This window comes from Rhinichthys klamathensis, unplaced genomic scaffold (assembly GCF_029890125.1).
Source record: "Rhinichthys klamathensis goyatoka isolate OS25496 unplaced genomic scaffold, OSU_Roscu_1.1 h1tg000330l_1, whole genome shotgun sequence".
NCBI lineage: Eukaryota > Metazoa > Chordata > Actinopteri > Cypriniformes > Leuciscidae > Rhinichthys > Rhinichthys klamathensis.
Window position 1 is genome coordinate 571,850 of NW_026606845.1, and position 26,270 is coordinate 598,119.

The 26,270-nt window shown below is 38.8% G+C and overlaps 1 protein-coding gene and 1 long non-coding RNA gene across 2 annotated transcripts; both read right to left on the reverse strand.

The window, feature by feature from the left end:
- Positions 1-6,195: 6,195 nt before the first annotated feature.
- Positions 6,196-9,196, reverse strand: LOC130105916 (germ cell nuclear acidic protein-like). The gene is made up of 5 exons (XM_056272102.1): positions 9,042-9,196; positions 8,548-8,868; positions 7,701-7,847; positions 7,511-7,560; positions 6,196-7,263 (listed from the first exon to the last, which is right to left on the reverse strand). Exons 1-5 carry the CDS (start codon positions 9,082-9,084, stop codon positions 6,196-6,198), a joined length of 1,629 nt encoding a protein of 542 aa, XP_056128077.1. The 5' UTR covers positions 9,085-9,196.
- Positions 9,197-11,296: 2,100 nt separating this feature from the next.
- LOC130105903 (uncharacterized) lies at positions 11,297-13,034 on the reverse strand. Its single transcript, XR_008809684.1, has 4 exons — positions 12,929-13,034; positions 12,000-12,116; positions 11,885-11,919; positions 11,297-11,767 (listed from the first exon to the last, which is right to left on the reverse strand). It is a non-coding gene; the product is annotated as an uncharacterized LOC130105903 (long non-coding RNA).
- Positions 13,035-26,270: the final 13,236 nt, after the last annotated feature.

Below are 26,270 nucleotides of genomic sequence, written 5' to 3' on the forward strand. Positions count from 1 at the left end.
TGTTTGTGATATAAAACACATTTTGATTTTTTTTATTATTATTATTTGCAAATCTCATTTTATTTATTTGTGAGTTTTATACATTTTTGTGAAACTCTTTACATTTGTTTGTGCATCTCAATCTATTTATTTGTAATAATGCAACAATTCTAACACCATATTAGTTCATCTTTCTTACACTCACAGCTTTTGAATGAAAGAAATAATATGAAGTTAGTGAATGAGCTTCTCACAATTTCACTTGATATGAATGAAATATTTTAAATTTATTCATTTAGTAGACATGTTTAAACACACAACACACAAGCAATTTATCAGGAGCCAATAATATATAAAGCAGAAATAAAACTGTGGAAAACATGTTATGAAAAACATATAGGGCCCTATTTTAACGATCTGAAACGCAAGTGTCAAAGCGCAAAGCGCAAGTAACTTTGTGGGCGGATCCCGGCGCTGTTGCTATTTTCCCGGCGGGATAAATGCCTCTTGCGCCTGGCGCAAATCTAAAAGAGGTTGGTCTGAAGTAGCTTCATTATTCATAGGTGTGGTTTGGGCGTAACGTGGAATAACCCAGCTAGCAGGGAACATTCTCAGAACATTGGCTAACATTCGCTATTTGGTTAATGTTTTAAAGAAATGTTCAAATAATGTTTTAAGGATGTTTTCTCATTTCAAATAATGTTTCTATAAGGTTAAATGTATATAGGCTAAGATATAACGTTTTAACTGTAACATTATGAGGATGTTTTGGGAAAGTTGTTGAGATAAAAGATTATACAATGTTCCATAATAACAAAGGAGGAACATTATCAAATCAACGTTCGCAAAATGTTTTGAGGATATCATTGAGGCCTGAGATGACGGAGTGTATTTTATAAAATGTTCTTGTAATGTGACGTGTTAAAGCAAGAATTTTATCCTACGCAGCAAAAACTCCTGTGTTAAATTAACTCTCCTGGGAGTTTATTTGACTCCACACTCAAAGAGTTAAAGTGTTCAAATATGAGTGTTAAATTAACACTGAAGAGTGTTAAAGTTAATGAGATAATTAAGTGATTAATTTAGTGATCATTGAGCATTATTGAAGACACCTGATGATAACAAGCAGAATCACTGAAGGAGAAAATCACAAATTGTAAGCCACCGTTATGGCGATCAGTGTTTGCTTTAGTTGGGCTCTTGACCCTTATACATTCTTCTTTATATTTTGTTTGTCTGCTGTTATTGATTTATAATAGTCAAATGAACAAATAAAAGTGTGATCTGATAGTGTTGGTTATGTTTTGGCATAATCATGCTGTGATCTGAAAAATGAAACTTATTGAGATAGTTTGGTATAACTTGTTATTAACAGCTTTGTGATTCTACAGCATATGATTATCAGTATTTTCTTTTAATCCAAAATATTTAATATTCATTGTTCTGATCAATACACTTCTATATGAATTTATTTAGAAACACAGACGTCAATAATCAGCCTGTGAATCTCAAGAATGGTGACAATAATAATACATGTTGCAGTGGCTGCCACCAATCACAACTCATTAATTGCTCCCATCATGCATTGCGGTATGAATAAATTATGATCTGAATTGTCTATGTAATTTACTTTTCCTAATTGAATATTCTGCTCGTCACCGTTGTTGAGATGCATTGACTCAATCTTGATGTCTGTGTGTGCCTAATAGAAAGATTTTTTTTTTTTAAACAACTTTAAAGAAATCCTTTATATTATATTCATATATAAAATTCCGGATGTTTATGCAGAATCACAGTTATGCTGTAACCAACAGCATAAATCACAAACATAAAGATCAAATGATGATTGTCATAATATAACCAAAATCATTAGATAACTTTTTTTCTTTGTTCATCTGACAGTTATAACTCAGAAACAACAGCCAACAATATCTAAAGTTATTAATCTAAGGGTCAAGAGCCCAACTAAAGCAAACAATGATCGCCATAACGGTGGCTTACAATTTTAGATTTTCTCCTTCTTTAGATGCTCAATCATCACTCAATTAATCACTTCATTATCTCATTAACTTTCATCACTGGAGTTTTTGCTGTGTTCCTTTTAGGAAAACATTCTGGGAACCAAAATAAACTACCCGCTGAAAACATTATTAGAACTTCATGGTAATGTTCCCAGAACGTTTTTAGAACAAAACATTTCTAGCTGGGAAACCAATCAGAGCGTCATCTCACATTCCCTTTAAGAGCAGGTGCGCATGTTGCATGGCGGATTGCTATTATAACGGCGGATTTACAGGCGCGCGTCAGGAGCGGTTCACAGCCGAGGAGACCGACGTTCTTGTCAGGACCGTGAAAGACAGAGAAGTGACGTTGTATTGCGTGTTTTGCGTGCACCTGTAAACTATGGCATAAACCCTCATGCAGTAACACCCTCAGACGGCACTGTTTATTGACTGTCTGAAGTAGAATGCATGCAGAAATAACAAAAAATTCAACGTTCAAATCAGACTTATCTATCTATTTATCTCTCTATCTCTCTATCTATCTATCTATCTATCTATCTATCTATCTATCTATCTATCTATCTATCTATCTATCTATCTATCTATCTATCGTGGGTGGGTTTCTCCCATCCCCATACAAATCAGCGTCGGTTAAACAGGCGTGGGAGAAAAAAAACTAAATTTTCATGGACACCACAATGATTTCCCTCATGTGTTAATATTTTTCCTTGTTATAATGTATGATTTGCAAAAATAAAAACTGCTGCATCTGTGTTGATGAGAGAATCAAAGTGTATGCGCGTTGTGCACCCGCTACATTATGGCCAAGCATGCGCGCTTAAAATAGCATAATGAACAACGCGCAACGCGCCACTGACTTTAGACTAGTTTTTTTCTGGTCAGTGGCGCAATTGTTTTATAGAACAGCAAAATAGCATGAGGGAAAGTTTGCGCCGGAACACGCCTCCTCTTTGCGCTGAACCGCCCCGGGGAGCGCAAGTGTATTTCTTAGTTAACCGACGTGCGTCTGTGGAGGGAAAAGTCCGCTTTGCGCGGGTGCAAAATAGGAATGATACATGCGTCAGTGTACAAAGTCATTTGTACCATAGAGCTGTAAACCCATTTGATCAGTCGAACCAATGCCTGCATTTCAAATAAATAAACAAATAACACCTGTAATTATAACACAAAATTTGCAAAAAACTGTAAACTTTCTCTGAACTTTATAATAGATTAACAAATGCTGAAGAGCATCTTTAGGTAAATCCAGTGACTGACAGTCAGCATCTACTCCACAAAGTGAAGCAGATGAGGGCATGATTCCTCATTTAAACCCTGATCTAGCCGAAGTTTCTTCTTAAAATAAGGGATTGTTTTTGTCCCATCACTGTTGCATTGTGGGTTGAACTTCCACTCCATGAAGCTGCTCTGAGACGGAGTCAGTAAAAACGTAATTACGGTCTCTTTGCTGTTTAGAAGATAATCGGATTATCTGGTTTATCTGCAGTGGAGTAGATCGTTGAAACTGGTTCATCTACTGTTGAATCTGGTTTATCTGCAGTGGAGTAGATCGTTGAAACTGGTTCATCTACTGTTGAATCTGGTTTATCTGCAGTTGAGTAGATCGTTGAAACTGGTTTATCTGCAGTGGAGTAGATCGTTGAAACTGGTTAATCTACTGTTGAATCTGGTTTATCTGCACTGGAGTAGATCGTTGAAACTGGTTAATCTACTGTTTAATCTGGTTTATCTGCAGTGGAGTAGATCGTTGAAACTGGTTTATCTGCAGTGGAGTAGATCGTTGAATCTGGTTTATCTACTGTTGAATCTGGTTTATCTGCACTGGAGTAGATCGTTGAAACTGGTTCATCTACTGTTGAATCTGGTTTATCTGCACTGGAGTAGATCGTTGAAACTGGTTCATCTACTGTTGAATCTGGTTTATCTGCACTGGAGTAGATCGTTGAAACCTGGTTCATCTACTGTTGAATCTGGTTTATCTGCAGTGGAGTAGATCGTTGAAACTGGTTCATCTACTGTTGAATCTGGTTTATCTGCACTGGAGCAGATCGTTGAAACTGGTTCATCTACTGTTGAATCTGGTTTATCTGCACTGAGTAGATCGTTGAAACTGGTTTACTGTTGAATCTGGTTTATCTGCAGTGGAGTAGATCGTTGAAACTGGTTCATCTACTGTTGAATCTGGTTTATCTGCACTGAGTAGATCGTTGAAACTGGTTCATCTACTGTTGAATCTGGTTTATCTGCACTGGAGCAGATCGTTGAAACTGGTTCATCTACTGTTGAATCTGGTTTATCTGCACTGAGTAGATCGTTGAAACTGGTTTACTGTTGAATCTGGTTTATCTGCAGTGGAGTAGATTGTTGAAACTGGTTCATCTACTGTTGAATCTGGTTTATCTGCACTGGAGTAGATCGTTGAAACTGGTTCATCTACTGTTGAATCTGGTTTATCTGCAATGGAGTAGATCGTTGAAACTGGTTTATCTACTGTTGAATCTGGTTTATCTGCACTGAGTAGATCGTTGAAACTGGTTCATCTACTGTTCAATCTGGTTTATCTGCACTGGAGTAGATCGTTGAAACTGGTTCATCTACTGTTGAATCTGGTTTATCTGCACTGGAGTAGATCGTTGAAACTGGTTCATCTACTGTTGAATCTGGTTTATCTGCACTGGAGTAGATCGTTGAAACTGGTTCCTCTACTGTTGAATCTGGTTTATCTGCACTGGAGTAGATCGTTGAAACTGGTTCATCTACTGTTAAATCTGGTTTATCTGCACTGGAGTAGATCGTTGAAACTGGTTCATCTACTGTTGAATCTGGTTTATCTGCACTGAGTAGATCGTTGAAACTGGTTTACTGTTGAATCTGGTTTATCTGCAGTGGAGTAGATCGTTGAAACTGGTTCATCTACTGTTGAATCTGGTTTATCTGCACTGGAGCAGATCGTTGAAACTGGTTCATCTACTGTTGAATCTGGTTTATCTGCACTGAGTAGATCGTTGAAACTGGTTTACTGTTGAATCTGGTTTATCTGCAGTGGAGTAGATCGTTGAAACTGGTTCATCTACTGTTGAATCTGGTTTATCTGCACTGAGTAGATCGTTGAAACTGGTTCATCTACTGTTGAATCTGGTTTATCTGCACTGGAGCAGATCGTTGAAACTGGTTCATCTACTGTTGAATCTGGTTTATCTGCACTGAGTAGATCGTTGAAACTGGTTTACTGTTGAATCTGGTTTATCTGCAGTGGAGTAGATTGTTGAAACTGGTTCATCTACTGTTGAATCTGGTTTATCTGCACTGGAGTAGATCGTTGAAACTGGTTCATCTACTGTTGAATCTGGTTTATCTGCAGTGGAGTAGATCGTTGAAACTGGTTTACTGTTGAATCTGGTTTATCTGCAGTGGAGTAGATCGTTGAAACTGGTTTATCTACTGTTGAATCTGGTTTATCTGCACTGGAGTAGATCATTGAAACTGGTTCATCTACTGTTGAATCTGGTTTATCTGCAGTGGAGTAGATCGTTGAAACTGGTTTATCTACTGTTGAATCTGGTTTATCTGCACTGGAGTAGATCGTTGAATCTGGTTCATGTACTGTTGAATCTGGTTTATCTGCACTGGAGTAGATCGTTGAATCTGGTTCATCTACTGTTGAATCTGGTTTATCTGCAGTGGAGTAGATCGTTGAAACTGGTTCATCTACTGTTGAATCTGGTTTATCTGCACTGGAGTAGATCGTTGAAACTGGTTCATCTACTGTTGAATCTGGTTTATCTGCACTGAGTAGATCGTTGAAACTGGTTCATCTACTGTTGAATCTGGTTTATCTGCACTGAGTAGATCGTTGAAACTGGTTCATCTACTGTTGAATCTGGTTTATCTGCACTGAGTAGATCGTTGAAACTGGTTCATCTACTGTTGAATCTGGTTTATCTGCACTGAGTAGATCGTTGAAACTGGTTTACTGTTGAATCTGGTTTATCTGCAGTGGAGTAGATTGTTGAAACTGGTTCATCTACTGTTGAATCTGGTTTATCTGCACTGGAGTAGATCGTTGAAACTGGTTCATCTACTGTTGAATCTGGTTTATCTGCACTGGAGTAGATCGTTGAAACTGGTTTATCTACTGTTGAATCTGGTTTATCTGCACTGAGTAGATCGTTGAAACTGGTTCATCTACTGTTCAATCTGGTTTATCTGCACTGGAGTAGATCGTTGAAACTGGTTCATCTACTGTTGAATCTGGTTTATCTGCACTGGAGTAGATCGTTGAAACTGGTTCATCTACTGTTGAATCTGGTTTATCTGCAGTGGAGTAGATCGTTGAAACTGGTTCATCTACTGTTGAATCTGGTTTATCTGCACTGGAGTAGATCGTTGAAACTGGTTCATCTACTGTTGAATCTGGTTTATCTGCAGTGGAGTAGATCGTTGAAACTGGTTTATCTACTGTTGAATCTGGTTTATCTGCACTGGAGTAGATCGTTGAATCTGGTTCATGTACTGTTGAATCTGGTTTATCTGCACTGGAGTAGATCGTTGAAACTGGTTCATCTACTGTTGAATCTGGTTTATCTGCAGTGGAGTAGATCGTTGAAACTGGTTCATCTACTGTTGAATCTGGTTTATCTGCACTGGAGTAGATCGTTGAATCTGGTTCATCTACTGTTGAATCTGGTTTATCTGCACTGGAGTAGATCGTTGAATCTGGTTCATCTACTGTTGAATCTGGTTTATCTGCACTGGAGTAGATCGTTGGATTATCTGGATTATCTACTGTTGAATCTGGATTATATGCAGTGGAGTAGATCGTTGAATCTGGTTTATCTGCACTGGAGTAGATCGTTGAAACTGGTTTATCTACTGTTGAATCTGGTTTATCTGCAGTGGAGTAGATCATTGGATCATCTGGTTTATCTGCAGTGGAGTAGATCATTGGATCATCTGGTTTATCTGCAGTGGAGTAGATCATTGAATCTGGTTTATCTACTGTTGATTCTGGTTTATCTGCAGTGGAGTAGATCATTGGATCATCTGGTTTATCTGCAGTGGAGTAGATCATTGGATCATCTGGTTTATCTGCAGTGGAGTAGATCATTGAATCTGGTTTATCTACTGTTGAATCTGGATTATCTGCAGTGGAGTAGATCGTTGGATCATCTGGACTTTCTGCTGTAGTGTAGATGGTGTCTCTGTTCTTGCACTGGAACTCGCTGATTTCCTGATAATTATGGTCACTCCAGTCAATGTCCTGCAAAAGAACTCATGTTATCGTCCAAACCATTACACATTTGAACATTGCACCATTATTTGTTATCACTAGCAGAAACATGTTGAGTTTTAGATGCTGGAGAGAGATGTTCAGAGTCAGCAGCTCCAAACCAATGAGCAACAATCAGCTTTTACCAGCACTGACTTTACAGCTGGTGTTTACAAGAGCTTACAGATATAAGATCATCATCATCATCATCTTCATCATCATCACCAGAAACACTCACCTCTGCAGTGGTTTCTGCTCTTGTATTAAAAGGCAACAGCCCGACTGCGACTGCCAAAACATGAGGAGAAATAAAGTTACATTCAAACAGCAAACATTAGAAAGAGCCGTATGTGTACCTGTGTCTATAGATCAGCTCAATGACTTATTTGTGGATTTAGTTTCTGGAGAAATGTGCATCTAAATCTGACCGTGCTGGGAAAGTCCTGATTGTGTAACTCTTGATGATTTCTTGCTTCTCTTCCTAAACAACACCATCAGCGCCATGAGGAAGATGATCATGATGAAGACTAACCCAACACAGATGTAGATGACAGACCCTGAATGAGAGTCCTGACCTGTAACACACATTTAATGTCCTTTAATCTGATATATAGATGCATCGTATTCAAATACTCAAGAAATAAGAGTCTCAAAGAGCGGAAGACAGATGAAAACTGACCATATGTGTCGTGCCGATCTGTGTGGTTCATGCTGGTTGTTTGTAGATTCAGTTCTGATGTACTAAAATATGATGATGTTGTTTTTGAAAAAGAGCTGATAGTTGAAACCTCAGTGGTCTTACTATCTGATGGATGACAGGAAAGATCAACTTAAAGTCAAAGTTTCTAAAACACTGACACTGGATTCAACTGAAAATAAATAAATATTAATTTGTTCTATTGTCTTCTGTAGGCCTGCTTTTTAACGGAATGATTGTATAATTTAATAACTTTGCTGCTTTGAAAAAATATTGTGGCCTTATTTTATTTAATGGCTAATTGGCTTTATGCACAGCTTCACTACTTCCTGAACTTCAGCCAGCCCTTTGTTTCCTGTCTGTCATTATTGGACAAACTGATTAATTCAGGTGTGCCTGGCCACAGTAACAATAATCAGGCACGCCTGAATTAATCAGTTTGTCCAATAATGACAGACAGGAAACAAAGGGCTGGCTTAAGTTCAGGAAGTAGTGAAGCTGCGCATAAAGTCCATTGGCCTGTTCCTTTGTAGTTAATTTCTACTACAGGTACACTTATTATAAGTATAAGCACTTACCCAGTTTAACCAGCAACATAATCTCTGAATAGACATCAGTAATACTCTTCTTCACACCACACCAGTATTGGCCTGCATCCTCTGGTCTCAGATCAGTGATGGTGACGGTGAAAACTCTGGCCGTCGTGTCGTCAGTCAGAGAGAATCTCTCGTCTTTAGCTGGAGATCCTGATTCAACCATGATGTTTCTAGATCCATAGAAACACTCCCCTTTACAAAAAAACTTTGAATCTGATTCATATCCAGATTCATATGAGCATCTGATGTCAACTCTCTCTCCTCTGTATCCAGTAATTGTCTGTGAAGCTCCACCAACAACAGCTGAAAACACAAATATCATTATATAGAGCTGTTATGTGTGAGAAAGAGACATAAGCAGGCCAGAATAATAACTTACAAATATCCTCCATATGAGTCTGATGATCATGTGATAAAGAGGAAAACAAGAGAAGAAGTCAAACTCTGTGTAAAAGAGCTGAGAGTCTGAAACTCACCTGTACAGATGCTGGAAAAGAGCAGCAGGACGTCCAACATCATGACATTTGACAAGCGTTTCGCTGAAATAAAAGAACAAATTCTGTGTGACAAACGTTACTGTCGTTCTCTTCCGTACTGAGAGAACAATGAGCGTCAGCAACTCAAATATACATATCCTTCCCCTTTCCGTATCTCTAACCACATCTATCTCTACAGGACATCACAAAAGAGCTCACTTACTCTGACAAACTTAACATGCTTTGCTTATATACTGATCTAAACAGCACAATACCTAGTTTCGTTATATGAATGTCATTTTTGATCAAAATCAAAATTAAGATAAGGTTGTTATTTGTATATGTTTGGGTTTTGTAACTGGTCTCAGTTTCTTTTGAGTTTTAATCCTAATTCTTACCTTCACTGGTTCATTTTAAAAGATGGCCAATTCATCTTTAAAAGTAGGCTACAAACAGACAATCCCTTGTGAGTTTTAAATCTTAATTTAATGAGCAAACTGTGGTTCGGAATAGTCTCATATTGAGTAAAACATCACATAACACCACAGGACAGGTCATGCATACTTTTATAAGATGCTTGTCACGAGTTCACCATCACAAGATTTCAGTCAAACTGAGTCGTTTAGATGGAGATTCGCTACGTAAGACCGACAGGAGTGTGTGTGTCTCTGTGTAGTGTTTCACTTCACCTGTAGAGGGCTCGATGTAGCACAGCTCACAGACTGAGGAGGGGTTTCCTGCAGAATTGGGCGACTATTAAACTGTTGCCACGGGTTGAAGGTTTGACATTGAATAAATTATTAACTGAAATCTTTGTATTGAAAAATGTTACCCATTTACCAACAATAAAACCGTTATCTATACAAGAGTGACTATGAATATCTATTTTAGGTATGGAGTGCATATTTTGAGTTCTGATGTGTGGATTAGGGTCATTGGGTTAGTTTTGTTACTCAGATCTGGAGACACTGACTCTGAGACACCAGCATCACTTCACACAGAGTCTACAGGAGAAGAGGATAAACAGAGGAAAAAGAAGGGAATTTATCTTTTATTAGCTTTTACTGAAGATGAGGTGTACTGTACACACTTTTTTTTTATCATTTTTGCATTTATATATTTTTTAATCTTATTTCTTTTTTAGTAACACTAGAGTTTAACTTATGTTGGTTGTGAACAGATTTTATGGTAACATTAGTAAAACAAAGCAAGCATTCCGAAAACTAAGTGCAAGAGACCAAACTCAGTTTGCAACACTGGTTGACAGCTTTTTTTGACTTGTTGGAAACAGTTGGTCCAATTTTTTAAGTCAATTAGCCCAGATCGTCTTCAGACCGTGCTGGCAAAAAGTTATTAAAAACTTTTGATAGACCAGACCGTACTTGTATGATCATTCAACAAAATTGATGGTGAGTTAGCCAAAGTGGATGTGAGGCTGTATCTCTGCAACACACTGGAATATTAAGACACAACTTGGCACACTTAATAGCCATCACAGCCTAAGGGTATGTGAGGAGTTTCAGCACAGCGCCACCTAGTGTTGCCAAATAATGAAACATTTACATTTTTGCCTATAACTTCAGAATAGTTTGACCAAAAATCATAAGACTGATCTCTTTACATTCACTGTGTGGCATATCGAGTTGAATGAAACCCAATTTTCTCATGTCGGCCATTTAGAATTTTGTAGAAATATGCTGTATTTTAATAAAGCAAAAGCATATGGTTACGAAACTTTACAAATATGCGTATAACCTTTGTGAATTTTGTTTGATGCTATAAATCTGACCTCTTTGTGTTCTTTGGGTCTTACAGAATCTAATGATAAACATAAACATAATGATTTTTTTCTGCACACCATTTTAAGCATTGCGAACTCCTGCTAACACAATTTCACACAGATTATCATCAAATTATGCAGGTAAAAAAGATGTTAAAAAAGTTTTAATATATTTAATACATTGTCAAATTTGATATAAAAGAGCCACATATAGTGGCTTACATATAGCTACTAATTTTCACTGCTTGTAGGATGTTTTTAATTAATTTCTTTTATTGGTTTTATAAAACTGTAGAAGAGGTGGTCTAATTACAAAGAACACCAAATTTAATGTAATTTTTCATTATTTCCATTTTTTTAATTGTTAGTAACTTTCCTTGTGAGTAATATTACATACAGAAGAATACTGATAAAAATGTGTTTTGTACAGAAAAGTGTGTTAAAATATTTAGATTTGACAAAATTCTGAGAGTCTTTTTCATTTATGGTTGATCACTGAATATATCGGACCCTCGTGTGTTGTGACGTTATGCGGATGCGTTGTGATGTTTTGAGGATGTGTTGCTGTTACGTAGATCAGTTCTGTCCCGCTGTCCTGTGTTGCTTCAGGACACTTTATTTTGGCATAATAATCACCGGCTGTCTCTGTCACCTGATTGGTCGAGTGGGTGTGACTGGGCTTGGAATCAGGCTGCTGATTGGATACTGTGGTGTAAACAGTAGAGACTTTTGGGCAGGTGTTGAGATGTGATGCAGGCGTCTGATTGGATGAAGATGCAGGCGTCTGATTGGATGGAGATGCAGGCGTCTGATTGGATGAAGATGCGGGCGTCTGATTGGATGAAGATGCAGGCGTCTGATTGGATGAAGATGCAGGCGTCGGATTGGATGAAGATGTTACCATGGCAACATCTGTGTTTGGAATCTCTTCATATATGTGGTCAGTCTAAAAAATAACATATACATCAATCATTTGATAGTTTATTTAGTAACACTGTTGATCACTAAATAATTATTTAACATGTATTTCTGATCTTCCACAGGTAAAGATTTGAACACACACCTCTGTATTGCGCTGCATGTTTTGCTGAAATTAAGCTGTATAAAACCAGAGAAAAATCAAGTCACACACAAAAACAAGAATATAATAATAAAAATACTCACAAACAAACTGTTACCTGTCCCAGATTTCCTCTTCCTCTTCTTCAGGATGATGAAGGTTCCAGAACACAGAGTCAGAACCAGCAGAACCGAACCCAGACCGCCAGCAACAGAAGCCAGATCTGAAGGCGACGCTAAACACATGATATTTACATGATGAAACACACTGCAGATTCTGATTATACTGTATAACAAACTTATAACTGATATACATTACTTTGATTATTGTACCATTAGGAATATTGTAATATTGTAAATAATCAGTTGTTATATTGTGTAACTGAAGTAAAAATGCAATGGTAAACCTCAAGAAAACACTTCTCTTTACGGCTGATGTCAAACCAAATTAACCACATGAAATCTGATATGTTCATCATTTATATTCATACAGTAGCTAAAATGTGTCTCCACAAATGTTCAAAGCAATTTCCTTTCACAGAGTGATCATGTGATCAGAGAGTTGCATTATGGGTAGTGTAGTTTGTGTTCTTACTAGTGTTTGTCTGATGGAGTTGAACTGTAGTATCTCCTGTTGTTGTTCTTGTTGTTTCAGTTTCTGTGTGATGAGTCGCTGACAGAGAGAAACACCAGTGACTGTGAATGTGTCACTCATGCGGTGATATAATAACAAATAATAATAATAAACACTTTTTTTGTATTGCTGCATGAATAAATGTTGTGTTTTGTGTTCATAATACTGAATACTGATAATAATCACACTATATTAGTGCTCATATAGAAGACACTATTATTATCTGAAAGGATACAGTGTATCTTTGGATAAAAGTTTCTGTCAATAAATGCATAAAAATCCCAGATAAAGAAATGCTGAACTCATGTCACAATGATTTTCCTCAGAAAAACTGAAGTCTTAGACACTGCAGAACAAAGAAAGTGCTAAAGAAAACACTGTTTGTAAAATGATGCGTCAAACATGTGCAGGTACCTGTGCTGGTGTGTTCAGTGCTGCTGTTTGTATATGGACTAATGCTGGTTGTTGAGATCTGGACACGTGTTGTTTTCACTGGAGCTGAGAAATGAAGAAGAGCCGTCAAGCCGTAATACATTCATAAATCACAGGATAACACAGGAGTGATGATTCAGAAGAAGAGCCGTCAACCCATAACAAATATTTAGATTAGATAGCTTTTTTATTGTCATTCAACTGTACATTTAGAGTGCACATAAGAACAAAATTCCATTCCATTGGCTCATAAAATATAAAAATATAATAAAAAAATGCATTCAAACATAACACTAAAAATAGTTTAACAGCAGCATATACATAATGATATTGCACATGGTAAATTGGCGGCGTGTAATCCAATTGTTTGCCCTTGTTAAGTGGTGGCATATAAATACAATTATTCCACATTATAAATAAATACTATAATTGCAATAACCCAGTCCAGTTCACCTGAGGCTCACAGCAGAGGATTCAGTGAGATATAGGGCTCTATCTTGCACCCGGCGCAATTGACTTTGTTTACTGACGCATGTGTCATTCCTATTTTGCACCCACGCAAAGCGGGCTTTTCCCTCCACAGACACACGTCGGTTAACTAAGAAATACACTTGCGCTCCCCGGGGCGGTTCAGCGCAAAGAGGAGGCGTGTTCCGGCGCAAACTTTCCCTCATGCTATTTTGCTGTTCTATAAAACAATTGCGCCACTGACCAGAAAAAAACTAGTCTAAAGTCAGTGGCGCGTTGCGCATTGTTCATAATGCTATTTTAAGCGCGCATGCTTGCCCATAATGTAGCGGGTGCACAACGCGCATACACTTTGATTCTCTCATCAACACAGATGCAGCAGTTTTTATTTTTGCAAATCATACATTATAACAAGGAAAAATATTAACACATGAGGGAAATCATTGTGGTGTCCATGAAGATGTTTTTTTCCTCCCACGCCTGTTTAAAGGTGCCCTATGTAAAAATTGAGGTAAAATTATCCAAAAAATAAGCTACACGCATCAAAAGAATGAGAAGAAATAAGTGCAATGATGTCATTAAAAAATTGACAAGTTATAGTGCTGCCGAGATATAAACCTAAATTAGCATGCTAAATTACTAGCGCCGGCCCGACTGGTGTCGTAATACCAGTTTCGGCCATGGGAGGCGGTATGCGGGCAACATACATAACCACCAGCCAAACTGCAGTACACGAATAACTCGCACGGCTTGTGGGCGTACTTAAACCCTGCTTAAACCTGATGTCAATCGCGTCTATATGAGACCGGCCTTTATAATTTAGTGTTGAAATGTTGTTCATTGAGTCTCTAATCTCTAAAAATCTCCAAATGAACTGCGGTCTTACTATCGTGTCAATTGATTTGATTAGTATGCGCGAGGGAGAGAGAGAGCAGGAGGACTGCGCTCGTGTTGTTTGAAGACGTGAGAGTGCGCGCGCGCAGCCGGGGCGCTCTCTCTCTCCCTCTCTCTGCTCGTTATAAGCCCTGTCAAGCGCAGCAGTCATTATATTCTACATCACTCACCGATCAAAATGGGCTTTGGCGGGACAAAGCGGACGATTTGACGGTTTTAGAAGATTAACAACCCGAAACTAAAAAACAGACTAGAATTGGCCAATTTTCTGGAGGTATACTGCCCCCATTTGGTATGGAATATGTGGAGTATGAATTTATTTTTTGGCAGACATTCCACATGGCACCTTTAAGCGACGCTGATTTGGGTGGGTTTCTCCCATCCCCATACAACGTCACTTCTCTGTCTTTTTTTTTTTTTCTGGTAAATCCGCCGTTATAATAGCAATCCGCCATGCAACATGCATACCTTTTTTTAAAGGGAATGTGAGATGACGGTCTGATTGGTTTATTTCACGTTACGCCCAAACCACACCTATGAATAATGAAGCTACTTCAGACCAACCCCTTTTAGATTTGCGCCAGGCGCAAGAGGCATTTATCCCGCCGGGAAAATAGCAACAGCGCCGGGATCTGCCCACAAAGTTACTTGCGCTTTGCGCTTTGACACTTGCGTTTCAGGTCGTTAAAATAGGGCCAATAGTGTTTATGGGGTTTTTTGAGTTCAGGAGACTGATAGTTTGTGGGAAAAAGCTGTTGTATGATCTGGCTGTTCTGCCCCGGTCTTGGATGGAAGGCAGTGAAGAGCCGATGATCTTTTCCGCTGTCTTCCAGTGTGAGGTTTGCAGACCCCAAACCAGACAGAGGTGCAGCTGGTCAGTGTGCTCTCTATAGTGCCTTTGTAGAAAGTGCTGAGGATGGGAGGGGGAAGATGTGCTCTTCTCATCCGGCGCAAAAAGTATAGACGCTGATGAGCTCGCTTCACGAGAGGCAGTGTTGAGGCTCCATGTCAAACTATCTGTGATCTGCACCCCAGGAACTTGGTGCTCCTGACTAATGCCACCGCAGTGTCGTTGATGAGGAGTGGTGTGCGACTGTGCTGCTTTCTCCTGAAGTCAACAATGATCTCCTTCAGGAGCAGGGTGTTTGTGTTGCACCAGTCCACCAGCTGTCTCACCTCCTCCCTGTAGGCCGGTTCATTGTCATCCTGAATGAGTCCCATCACTGTTGTATCATCCGCATACTTCACAACATGGTGTTTTATTAACAAAGGTCAGGAGGAACACGTTCAAATTATCTATCCAATCCTCACGTCTTTTTAATCATCACATCATTCCAATCATCACGTCATTTCAACCAGCTGTCATCAATCAGTAATCGACCTGTCTACCCAATTAGCAAAATGAGTGGAGGCCTATATATATATATATATATATATATATAAGATCAAGTTTTGAGATGATATGGTTCTTTACAAGCCTTTCGAAGCACTTCATCATTATAGGAGTGAGTGCAACAGGGTGATAATCATTGAGGCATGTAATTATAGATTTTTTGGGCACTGGTGTTATGGTAGCAGTCTTGAAGCATGATGGAACAACAGCCTGATTCAGCGAGGTGTTGAAGATGTCTGCGAGGACAGGAGCCAGCTGATCACACCCGTCCTGGGCCTTTCGAGTGTTGACTTTTGTCAGGGTCATTCCTGACGTCAGCTGTGTTAAGACTGAGAACCTGCTCGTCTGAATGAGGAACGCTTTTTTTCTTACAGGAGTGTTGTTTAGTTCCTCAAACCATCCAAAATATGTGTTGAGTTCGTTGAGAAAGTGTGTTGTCCTCACAGGGTGGTGGAGTCTGTATGTATACCCTGCCACATGTGACCTTTTTTTGTGACTATGGCCATGTTTTGCAGCCCTAATGGCACGGTTCAGGTTGTCTTCTAGGTGTTCTGAGCACCACCATGTCACCAGCTTTGAACGCAGCATTTAGTGCCTTTAGCATTGCACGTACTGTACCTCCATCCAGGGCTTCTAATTGGCTCGTGTGGTGATGTTCTTGGTGACACATACTGGTATATCCATGTAAATTCTCCGGGCAGAGAGAATGGTCTGCATTTTATAGTCAAAAACTCTATGTCTGAGGAGCAATGACTTGAGACCACAATGTAGGGTACCGAACCCGGTACTTTTAATGACACCAACCGAATTACGTCAGTACTATCGAGTACCGATTCACATTAAATCAATCAGTGTCAAATTTCGGTACCTGAAATCGCATCTGGGCGTGAAAGTAAGACTATTTACATACGAATTCTGCATGTCTCAGTGTGAATGAGTGGCGCAGATGCACGGTTTCATTTACCACACACACACACACACACACACTGAAGCATGCGTTACGCTCGCAGTGTTTTTTTTTAAGCCTCTGCAGTCTCACGAGAACATGAATGTATGAACTTCATTTCCAGAGCCGCTCTGAGAGTCACTGAAGTTCATCAGCATTTTACAGTTTAATTTAAGAAAAACTATCGTTATATCATTAATGGTGCAAAACGCAAGTCTCTGAGTTTTTGCAGAACTACGCCCCCTCTGGCGACAAGCGAAACTGCAACCAGAGTTGTGCACGCTCATTGACCACACGCACACGCACGCATGCACGAGCTGTTCATAACTAAAGGAGCATCTGCCCGCACAGATCTTTGGTGTACAGCCAAAATGTCTTCAGAGGTAATAGTTATAAATCTGCAAGTCATTTCAAATATATGGAAGGAAAGACATTTGAGTAAATTACTCTTATGTGTGAGGGGAAAACGGGGGTTGTAGAAAACTTGGTTTATGTGTTTACTGTATCCACCTATGATTGTATTGTTATGCAAACACGTTCATGAACAATATAATTGATTACTTCGCAAAAGCTCAAAATAATAATCATACCATACACGGTTGGTCAACAACGTTCACTCAAATGTCTCAATGTAATAAACAATCAAATGTCACTATGACGTTTTCATAAAAGCCAAACAGGCTAATCCGCCGAAGACTTGCGGGGTTTTATGTTTCATGTTGTACTATTCTTCCGAACATAATTCCTAGTTTATGAAACTGTTCACTAACAATGGTAGTAAAACCAATTCTGATTGTACATGTATCTAGCTTACGCTAAAGCAGTGGTTCCCAAACATGTCCTGGCGACCCACCAACACTGCACGTTTTCTTTGTCTCCCTAATCAAACACACCTGATTGAACTAGGGCTGGGCGATATATCGCATGACATTGCTATGCACATCTCGTCAGTAAAGCCGGTTCCTTGATTAGTAGTAAATCACCTTCACCTGCTTTCAGATGGAGCGGCATTTACTTCAAAGAGCCGTTAACTGACCAGCTGAGCCATATCGCATTAATATCGCGGACATATCGTCAGTTGTCAGTTAACTACGGCTCTTTGTACACAGCAAAAACTCCAGTGTTAAATTAACACTCCTGGGAGTGTATATGAGTCAATCATATTGATGTCTCATAAGTTAATGAGATAATTATGTGATTAATTGAGTGATGATTGAGCATTATTGAAGACACCTAAAGCAGAATCACTGAAGGAGAAAATCTAAAATTGTAAGCCACCGTTATGGCGATCATTGTTTGCTTTAGTTGGGCTCCTTATATTATAAACTTTAGATTTAGTTTGTGTGTTGTATCTGAGTTATAACGGCCAGATCAACAAAGAACAAAAGTGATCTAATGGTGATGGTTGTATTATGACAATCATCATTTGAACTTTATGTTCGTGATTTATGCTGTTGGTTACAGCACAACTGTGATTCTGCATAAATATCCAGAATTTCAGATTTAATATAAAGGATTTCTTAAAAGTTGTTAAAAAAAAGTCTTTCTTTTAGGCACACACAGATGACAAGATTCAGTCAATGCATCTCAACAATGGTGACGAGCAGAATAAATTACATAGACAATTCAGATTAAAATTTATTCATACCGCAATGCATGATGGGAGCCATTAATGAGTTGTGATTGGTGGTACCCACTGCAACATGCATTATTATTGTCACCATTGTTGAGATTCACAGGCTGATTATTGATGTCTGCGTTTCTAAAGAAATTCAATTGTAAGTGTTTTGATCAGAGCTATGTTAATTAAATATTTTGGATTATAAGAAAAATACTGATAATCATATTCTGTAGAATCACAAAGCTGTTGCTAACAAGTTAAACCAAATCATCTCATTAAGTTTCATTTTTCAGATCAAAGCATGATTATGCCAAAACATAACCAGATCAGATCACACTTTTCCTTGTTCATTTTGCTGTTATAAATCAATAACAGCAGACAAACAAAATTTAAAGTGAAAGTATAAGGGTCAAGAGTCCAACTAAAGCAAACACTGATCGCCATAACGGTGGCTTAGAATTTGTGATTTTCTCCTTCAGTGATTCTGCTTGATAACATCAGGTGTCTTCAATAATGCTCAATTATCACTCAATTAATCACTTAATTATCTCATTAACTTTAACACTCTTGAGTGTTAATTTAACACTCATATCTGCATCTTATCTTCCATCTGAAAGCAGGTGAAGGTGATTTACTACTAATCAAGGAACCGGCTTTACTGAAGAGATGCGCATAACAATGTCATGCGATATATCGCCCAGCTCTAGATTCAACTCATTAGCTCATTAACCCATATGATAATGAGCTGATGAGTTGAATCAGGTGTGTTTGATTAGGGAGACAAAGAAAACGTGCAGTGTTGGTGGGTCGCCAGGACAGGTTTGGGAACCACTGCGCTAAAGCATTGCACATTTTGCGCATCGTCATTTGTTGTCATACATAGATTGGCTGTATCAAACATTAGAGACTGGGCTATATCTTACCGTTTTATCAATAAAAAAGCCAACTGGGGATCCCGTTTGAGACAAAGAGCAGACCGGAGATCTCTCCATTTGTCGAATGCCTTCCCGAGGTTGACTCTCGTCTTACTCCGACGCCTGTCTGACTCCAATTTGGACCTTTTGGTGGCACTAGATAAAAATTTTCTTTTCTTTACTTTACGTGGAGTTTGCGTTGGGGTTTGGAATGGACTACAAGCCGGTCTCTTTGAATCCATCTTCTACCTTTGACGCACGAGTTGTCTTCGCTGATGCGGAGAATGGCGTCACCGGCGAATACACAAACCTGCGAGACATAGCCTGGTGAGCGTGAACGCGCATGACGTCACGCCCAGTCTCAAATTCGAGCCTGAATCCCTCTTATATATTTTACTGTACAGGATTATAGAGGCAATCTCAGTGCGCAGAGAAGGGCTCATTCAGCCCGTCAGACAGTTCTTTAAGGATGTATAGGATAGAAAACAGGTATTTTTAACATGAAAAGTTGCGCAATGCACCTTTAACACACAGAAACTCAAAGGTCTACACCACAACAACCCATCAAAATAAATGTTTGGTTTAACTTGATAATATATTACTGTTGTACAGTAGAATGTAGATATCTCAATTTAATAATAATACTAACACTAAAAATAATAAATTATCAAAAAAAATTAAGGAATAATCACACTTTTTTTTCTATGTTGTAATTTTAACAGTATAAAGCTTAGTTGTGCTGCATGTTGTTTGACAAAAATGTTGAATTTCATACGCGCGCGACCAAGGCAGCTCTGGCATAACGTCAATAACACTTCTACAAATTAATTTGTTTATTTACAGTTATTGAGGTAAACATGCCTAAATTACCGAAAAAAGCTACCGTTTGGTATACGGCACAGAATTCTAGGTATCGGTACTGGTTAAAATGTGAACGGTACCCAACCCTAGCACTGTGGCATTGTTAGAGCAGCTGTTGTTTGTGTAGATGCACACACCACCACCCCGAGATTTACCACTGAGAGCTCAGCTCCTGTCTGGTCTGAGTATTGTTAGCCCCTCCATACTCACGGCATCGTCATGGATGAGTTTAGCCATGTTTCCATCAGAATTATGGCATAGCAGTCTCTCATCTCCCGTTTTGTTGTTAGGTCCAGCTTCAGGTAGTCCAATTTGTTCTCCACAGAGCGGACATTAGCGAGGAGAATGGATGGAAGTGGCGTTCTGCATGGGTTAGCCTTTAGCTTAGCCGTTAACCCTCCCCGACTGCCGCGCTTGTGGGAAACTGCGCCAGTTCATGGGCCGCTAGGTCAAGCTAGCGTTGCAGTCCGAGGCTACGCAGAGCATCCAGAGTAATCGCGTCTACTGTCCCTAAACTGATAACTTTGCGCAATTCTAGCATGAAATAATGTTCATATATTAGTCTAGTGCTGCTACGCTGCACATCATCTGCTGAACTCATTTGTCTAATTGGTTTATTTTCTGTTAAAGGAACACTCCGACTTTTTGGGACTTTAGCCTATTCACCTTATCCCCCAGAGTTAGATAAGTCCATACATACCTTTTTCATCTCCGTGCGTGCTATAAGTCTGTTTGACGCACCCACCGCTAGCCTAGCTTAGCACAAAGACTGGATGTAAATGGTTGCAGCTAGCATACTAATCCAAATAAGTAACAAAATAACGCAAACATTTTCCTATTTACATGTTGTGATTTGTATAGTCACAGAGTGTACAAAAAACAAAGTCACATGAGACACAGACATATTTTAACCGTATAAATACTGGGAACTATATTCTCTGAAGGCGAAGCACTGCTACTTGGGCGGAGTGATAACCGCAGCACCTGAGACGAGCCGTGGTGAGGACTTTGACTTTGACTTTGTTTTTTGTACACTCTGTGACTATACAAATCACAACATGTAAATAGGAAAATGTTTGCGTTATTTTGTTACTTATTTGGATTAGTATGCTAGCTGCAACCATTTACATCCAGTCTTTGTGCTAAGCTAGGCTAGCGGTGGGTGCGTCAAACAGACTTATAGCACGCACGGAGATGAAAAAGGTATGTATGGACTTATCTAACTCTGGGGGATAAGGTGAATAGGCTAAAGTCCCAAAAAGTCGGAGTGTTCCTTTAAATGTCCAGTGCAGCCGCGACCGAGCAGAGCGCCGCCATTTTGTCATCCAATATTCATAAAACAATAAACATGAATGATGAAGCACATTGAATATAATCAAACTAACATTTTGAAAGAAGTTAAGTTCAGGCAAGTTATGTAAACACAGTAACTTTACATTAACAATATTTTCATCAAAACACAAGAGTGCAGATGCCGTGTGTGTGTCTGTGTGTGTGTGTGTACCTGTGCTGGTGTGTTCAGTGCTGCTGTTTGTATATGGACTAATGCTGGTTGTTGAGATCTGGACACGTGTTGTTGTCTCTGGAGCTGAGAGATGAAGAAGAGCCGCCAAGCCATTCAAATTAAACAAATATATTCATAAAACAATAAACATGAATGATGAAGCAGATTGAATATAGTCAGACTAACTAGTTTTGATGGAAGTCAAGTTCTGAAAAGTTATGTAAACACAATAACTTCACATTCACAATTATTTCATCAACACACATGTAAGTGCAGATTTCAATGTGTGTGTGTGTGTGTGTGTGTGTGTGTGTGTGTGTGTGTGTGTGTGTGTGTGTGTGTGTGTGTGTGTGCGTGTGTGTGTGTGTGCGTGTGTGTGTGTGTGCGTGTGTGTGTGTGTGTGTGTACCTGTGCTGGTGTGTTCAGTGCTGCTGTATGTATATGGACTAATGTTGGTTGTTGAGATCTGGACACGTGTTGTTGTCTCTGGAGCTGAGAAATGAAGAAGAGCCGTCAAGCCATTCAGATTGTATTGATAACACATTCATTAACTACAGCATGAAGGATAAAGCAGATTGTTGTTTAATAATGAATATCAGGCACCTCTGATCACATTTAGCTGGATTTGTTGGGAGTGTTCAGCTCCAGCTCCACAGATGTACGGTCCAGCATCGTCCATCTTCAGGTCACTGATGCTCACTGTAAATGATCTGGTCTGAGGATTATCCTTCAGTGAGAATCTGCCACTGATATATACAGCCTTTTTTCCATCAGATTGTAGTAAGAGGACCTTCTTTTTGGAAAGTCCTTTGTAGAAGAATTTGTAAAATTCTTTATATCCTCCTGGATAAGGGCAGGTAATGCTCACTCGTTCTCCCTCTGTTCCTCTCACTGTAATGTCCACAGACGGTGAACTGCTCACTGCACACACACACACACACACACACACACACACACACACACACACACACACACACACACACACACACACACACACACACACTGCTTTACTCATGTACACTGCCATAATATTAGATAATAAACACTTTTAGTAGAGATCTTCTTCTTACCCGTCAGCAGAAACACACAAACTATCAGTGGAAACTTCATTTCTTCATCAGTTCAGTTCAGAAAATCAGTCTGAAACTCTCAGTAGTTCCTCACACGACTCTGTGAAACTCAAACAGCAATAATACTGCTCTCATCTGTCGGTGGAGAGGAAAATAATACGCTTGTTGCTCATCTCGCGTGTTGAGAGCCTACCTCATACTTTTACTGACTGTGTGTGTGTGTGTGTGTGTGTGTGTGCGTGTATTTCAATGTGGTGTTAGGTGTGAAAACGCCTCTCAGTTTTGACCAGGAAATTAACTGTGAATTCACGAATCACAACTCGTTTCCTGTCCTGTCTGTTTCTGTTCTGTCTTTAACATGTTTCAGTGCTTTCTGTTTCCCTTTTTATGAATTACTTTTTTTTCTTTTTTTTTTTTGATGCAGTGAGATCCAGTCAGGCAGAGAAGTAATGAATCAAAAATGGATAATAAAATAAATAAAATTCAATTTGTAAGTAATAATCAGATTTGAATTATAAGTAATAAACAAGTCCTTAACCAAATATCTGTGAGTAAAATAATGTTGCCCGGAGAGCAAATAAAACTTTGCCAAAATGTTTACCAAAGTTCAGATCAGATCAGGAAGAGTATGTTAATCATGTTAAAAATATCTTTTCTAAGAATCAGCTCTGCTCTGTTTTATATTCTGCAAGCGTACTAAACATTGTGGTTTTCACACTATAGAAGCAGCGAGAGTCAAATAAGTATTTTCATCGTGTCTGGACTTTATGCTAAACTCAACAGTTAATATTAAACCGGATACCGGACTTTGCAGAAGAACATGTCTCACTTTTAGAGAAGTGACAGCAGAATTTAGACTTGTACTGGTTTGATCAAAAAAGTAAAAAAAAAATTAAAACGTTTTAACGAAACGATCCTTGACAAAATCTGATTGTAAAGGACAAATTAAAAAGATATAAGATGAAGAAGAAAAGCTTGTTAGGGTTATTTTCTGTGGTAATCGACAGCATGGGAAAACACTGTGGTTTACAGAAACTATAAATAATACAGAAAATTGCTTGAACATTAAGATAACTGTTTCTCCATCATATGAGCTCTGAGAAGAGTTGCATTGTGGGAAATGTAGTGTGTTTAGCTGAAGCCTCAAAGCTCTTCCTGTGGCTGTAGTTTCACTTCCTGTTCGCCCAGTAATGCCACAAACATCACACGTTTAACTCAAGGCCTCCTAGTATTATAATGATGAAGCTATTCTTTAGTTAAAGCTCTCTAGTTAAATCTCAATAGCAGTTGTTTTTAAGATCCTCCAAAAATATGTGGCATTTATACAATTATTTATGAGAATATGCAGCTAGTTTTGATGGTCATGAATGGACAGTATGCTCTTTGGCAGCAGATTATTGTAGTTACAACATCAACCAGCAGGAGTGAACAGATGAAACTAACCAGGCAAATCTGAACTGAACATCCATATACACATTAATAACTACAGACATACAAAATAATAACATTGAAACAAAATATATCCTTACTTGCAATTCAGAATAACATGGTTTAATGTGTCCATTACACTAAAGAATACAAACATCACATGAAGATTCAGCTTTAAAAATGGAATAAATTTACCATATTTCTATGATCCATATTTCTGTATGTCAGCTGTAAACATATCAGGATGAAATATAACAGTGTTACAGGACTGATAATTACATTTAAAAAGACCAAATAATCAAGTCATAATTAATCTGGTCTTTCTGAATTATGAATAGAAAAGACAAAACGAGATTGGTGATTGAGGAGGACCCAATTTCAGTACAACAATGAAAATTATGAGAAGGATGAAGATTTCTTGTGGTTCTTAATATGCTTATTAATGTATATTATATTATAAACTTATTAGTTGAAATGAAGTGGTGTTGGTTGAGGAAACACAGCTGTAAACCACTGTAGTTTATGTGTCCTTGTCCTCTGGATTACAGTGACGTCCAGTGTCTTTGATCTACAGTCACAGGAAACAAACGTTAGTTAGTTAGTTAGTTAGTTAGTTAGTTAGTTAGTTAAAGTGCCTATATTATGCTTGTTCGAATATTCCTCTCATGCAGTGTGTAATAGAGCTGTCTGTGAATGCAAAAGGTCTGCAAAGTTCTGAAGTCGAAAGTGCACGATAAATAAAGTTACTGTCTCCCAAAAGCAAGAATCGACTCTGAAGGATCTAAACGAGTCGTCAGTAATTCCAGTCTCACTTCTGTGACCCGTAACGCAGTAACACATTTGCATAATGAACAACGTCTACTTGAATCCGTCCACAAACACTGGAGCTGGTTCGTGTTGTTGTGTACATGTCGAAAAGATGCTGTTTTCTGTTCAGCAAAAGCAAATTCTCTTTGTAAACACTTCCAAAGAATGAGGATGAGAAGAATCAGTGGTTAAAATGATCACAGCGATACAACAGCAGTAAAACCTTTTGATGAGTGCTTCTCAAATGTCTGTGAGGTCTAAATGAGATTCATAAAACACTAGCTCTTGAAAGATGGGTCAGTGTCCAGTTTATTTGGACCAACTTCCTCCTCAGAATCACAACCTGTAGGTATGGATAATTATTTATGTATATGTTTTGTGTTTTATATTGTGTTGGTCTCCAGCTAACTGACTAAATTATTGGCATGTTATTTCTGTTTTACTGAAATACTTCTGCTAATCAGCTGTGGGCCACTATAACCTACAACTGCGTATATTTATACAATACATTAGAAATATACACATCAGTTTGTTGATGGACATATACTTGTTAATGCTGATGATGAGGAATTACAGTTGAAACATCTTGTAATGCAGAGTCACCAATCACAACAGACTGGGTCATTTGACCAATCAGGGCATAGTAGACCAAAAGCAACAGACTGGGTCATCTGACCAATCAGGGCAGAGTAGACCAATCACAACAGATTGGGCCATCTGACCAATCAGGGCAGAGTAGACCAATCGCAACAGACTGGGTCATCTGACCAATCAGAGCAGAGTAGACCAATCGCAACTGACTGGGTCATCTGACCAATCAGAGCAGAATAGACCAATCACAACATACTGGGTCATCTGACCAATCAGAGCAGAGTAGACCAATCACAACAGACTGGGTCATCTGACCAATCAGAGCAGAGTAGACCAATCACAACAGACTGGGTCATCTGACCAATCAGAGCAGAGTAGACCAATCACAACAGACTAGGCCATCTGACCAATCAGGGCAAAGTGCACAGCAAAATCCCCAGTGTTAAATTAACACTCTCAGTGTTTATATGATTCCACACTCAGAGTGTGATAAGTAACACTGAATCAGTGTTAAAGTTAATGAGATAATTAAGATATTAATTGAGTTATGATTGAGCATTATTGAAGACACCTGATGTTAACAAGCAGAATCACTGAAGGAGAAAATTTATGTAAAATGGTTACCATTATGGTGATCAGTGTTTCACTGAATATATCGGACCCTCGTGTGTTGTGACGTTATGCGGATGCGTTGTGATGTTTTGAGGATGTGTTGCTGTTACGTAGATCAGTTCTGTCCCGCTGTCCTGTGTTGCTTCAGGACACTTTATACTGGCATAATAATCACCGGCTGTCTCTGTCACCTGATTGGTCGAATGGGTGTGACT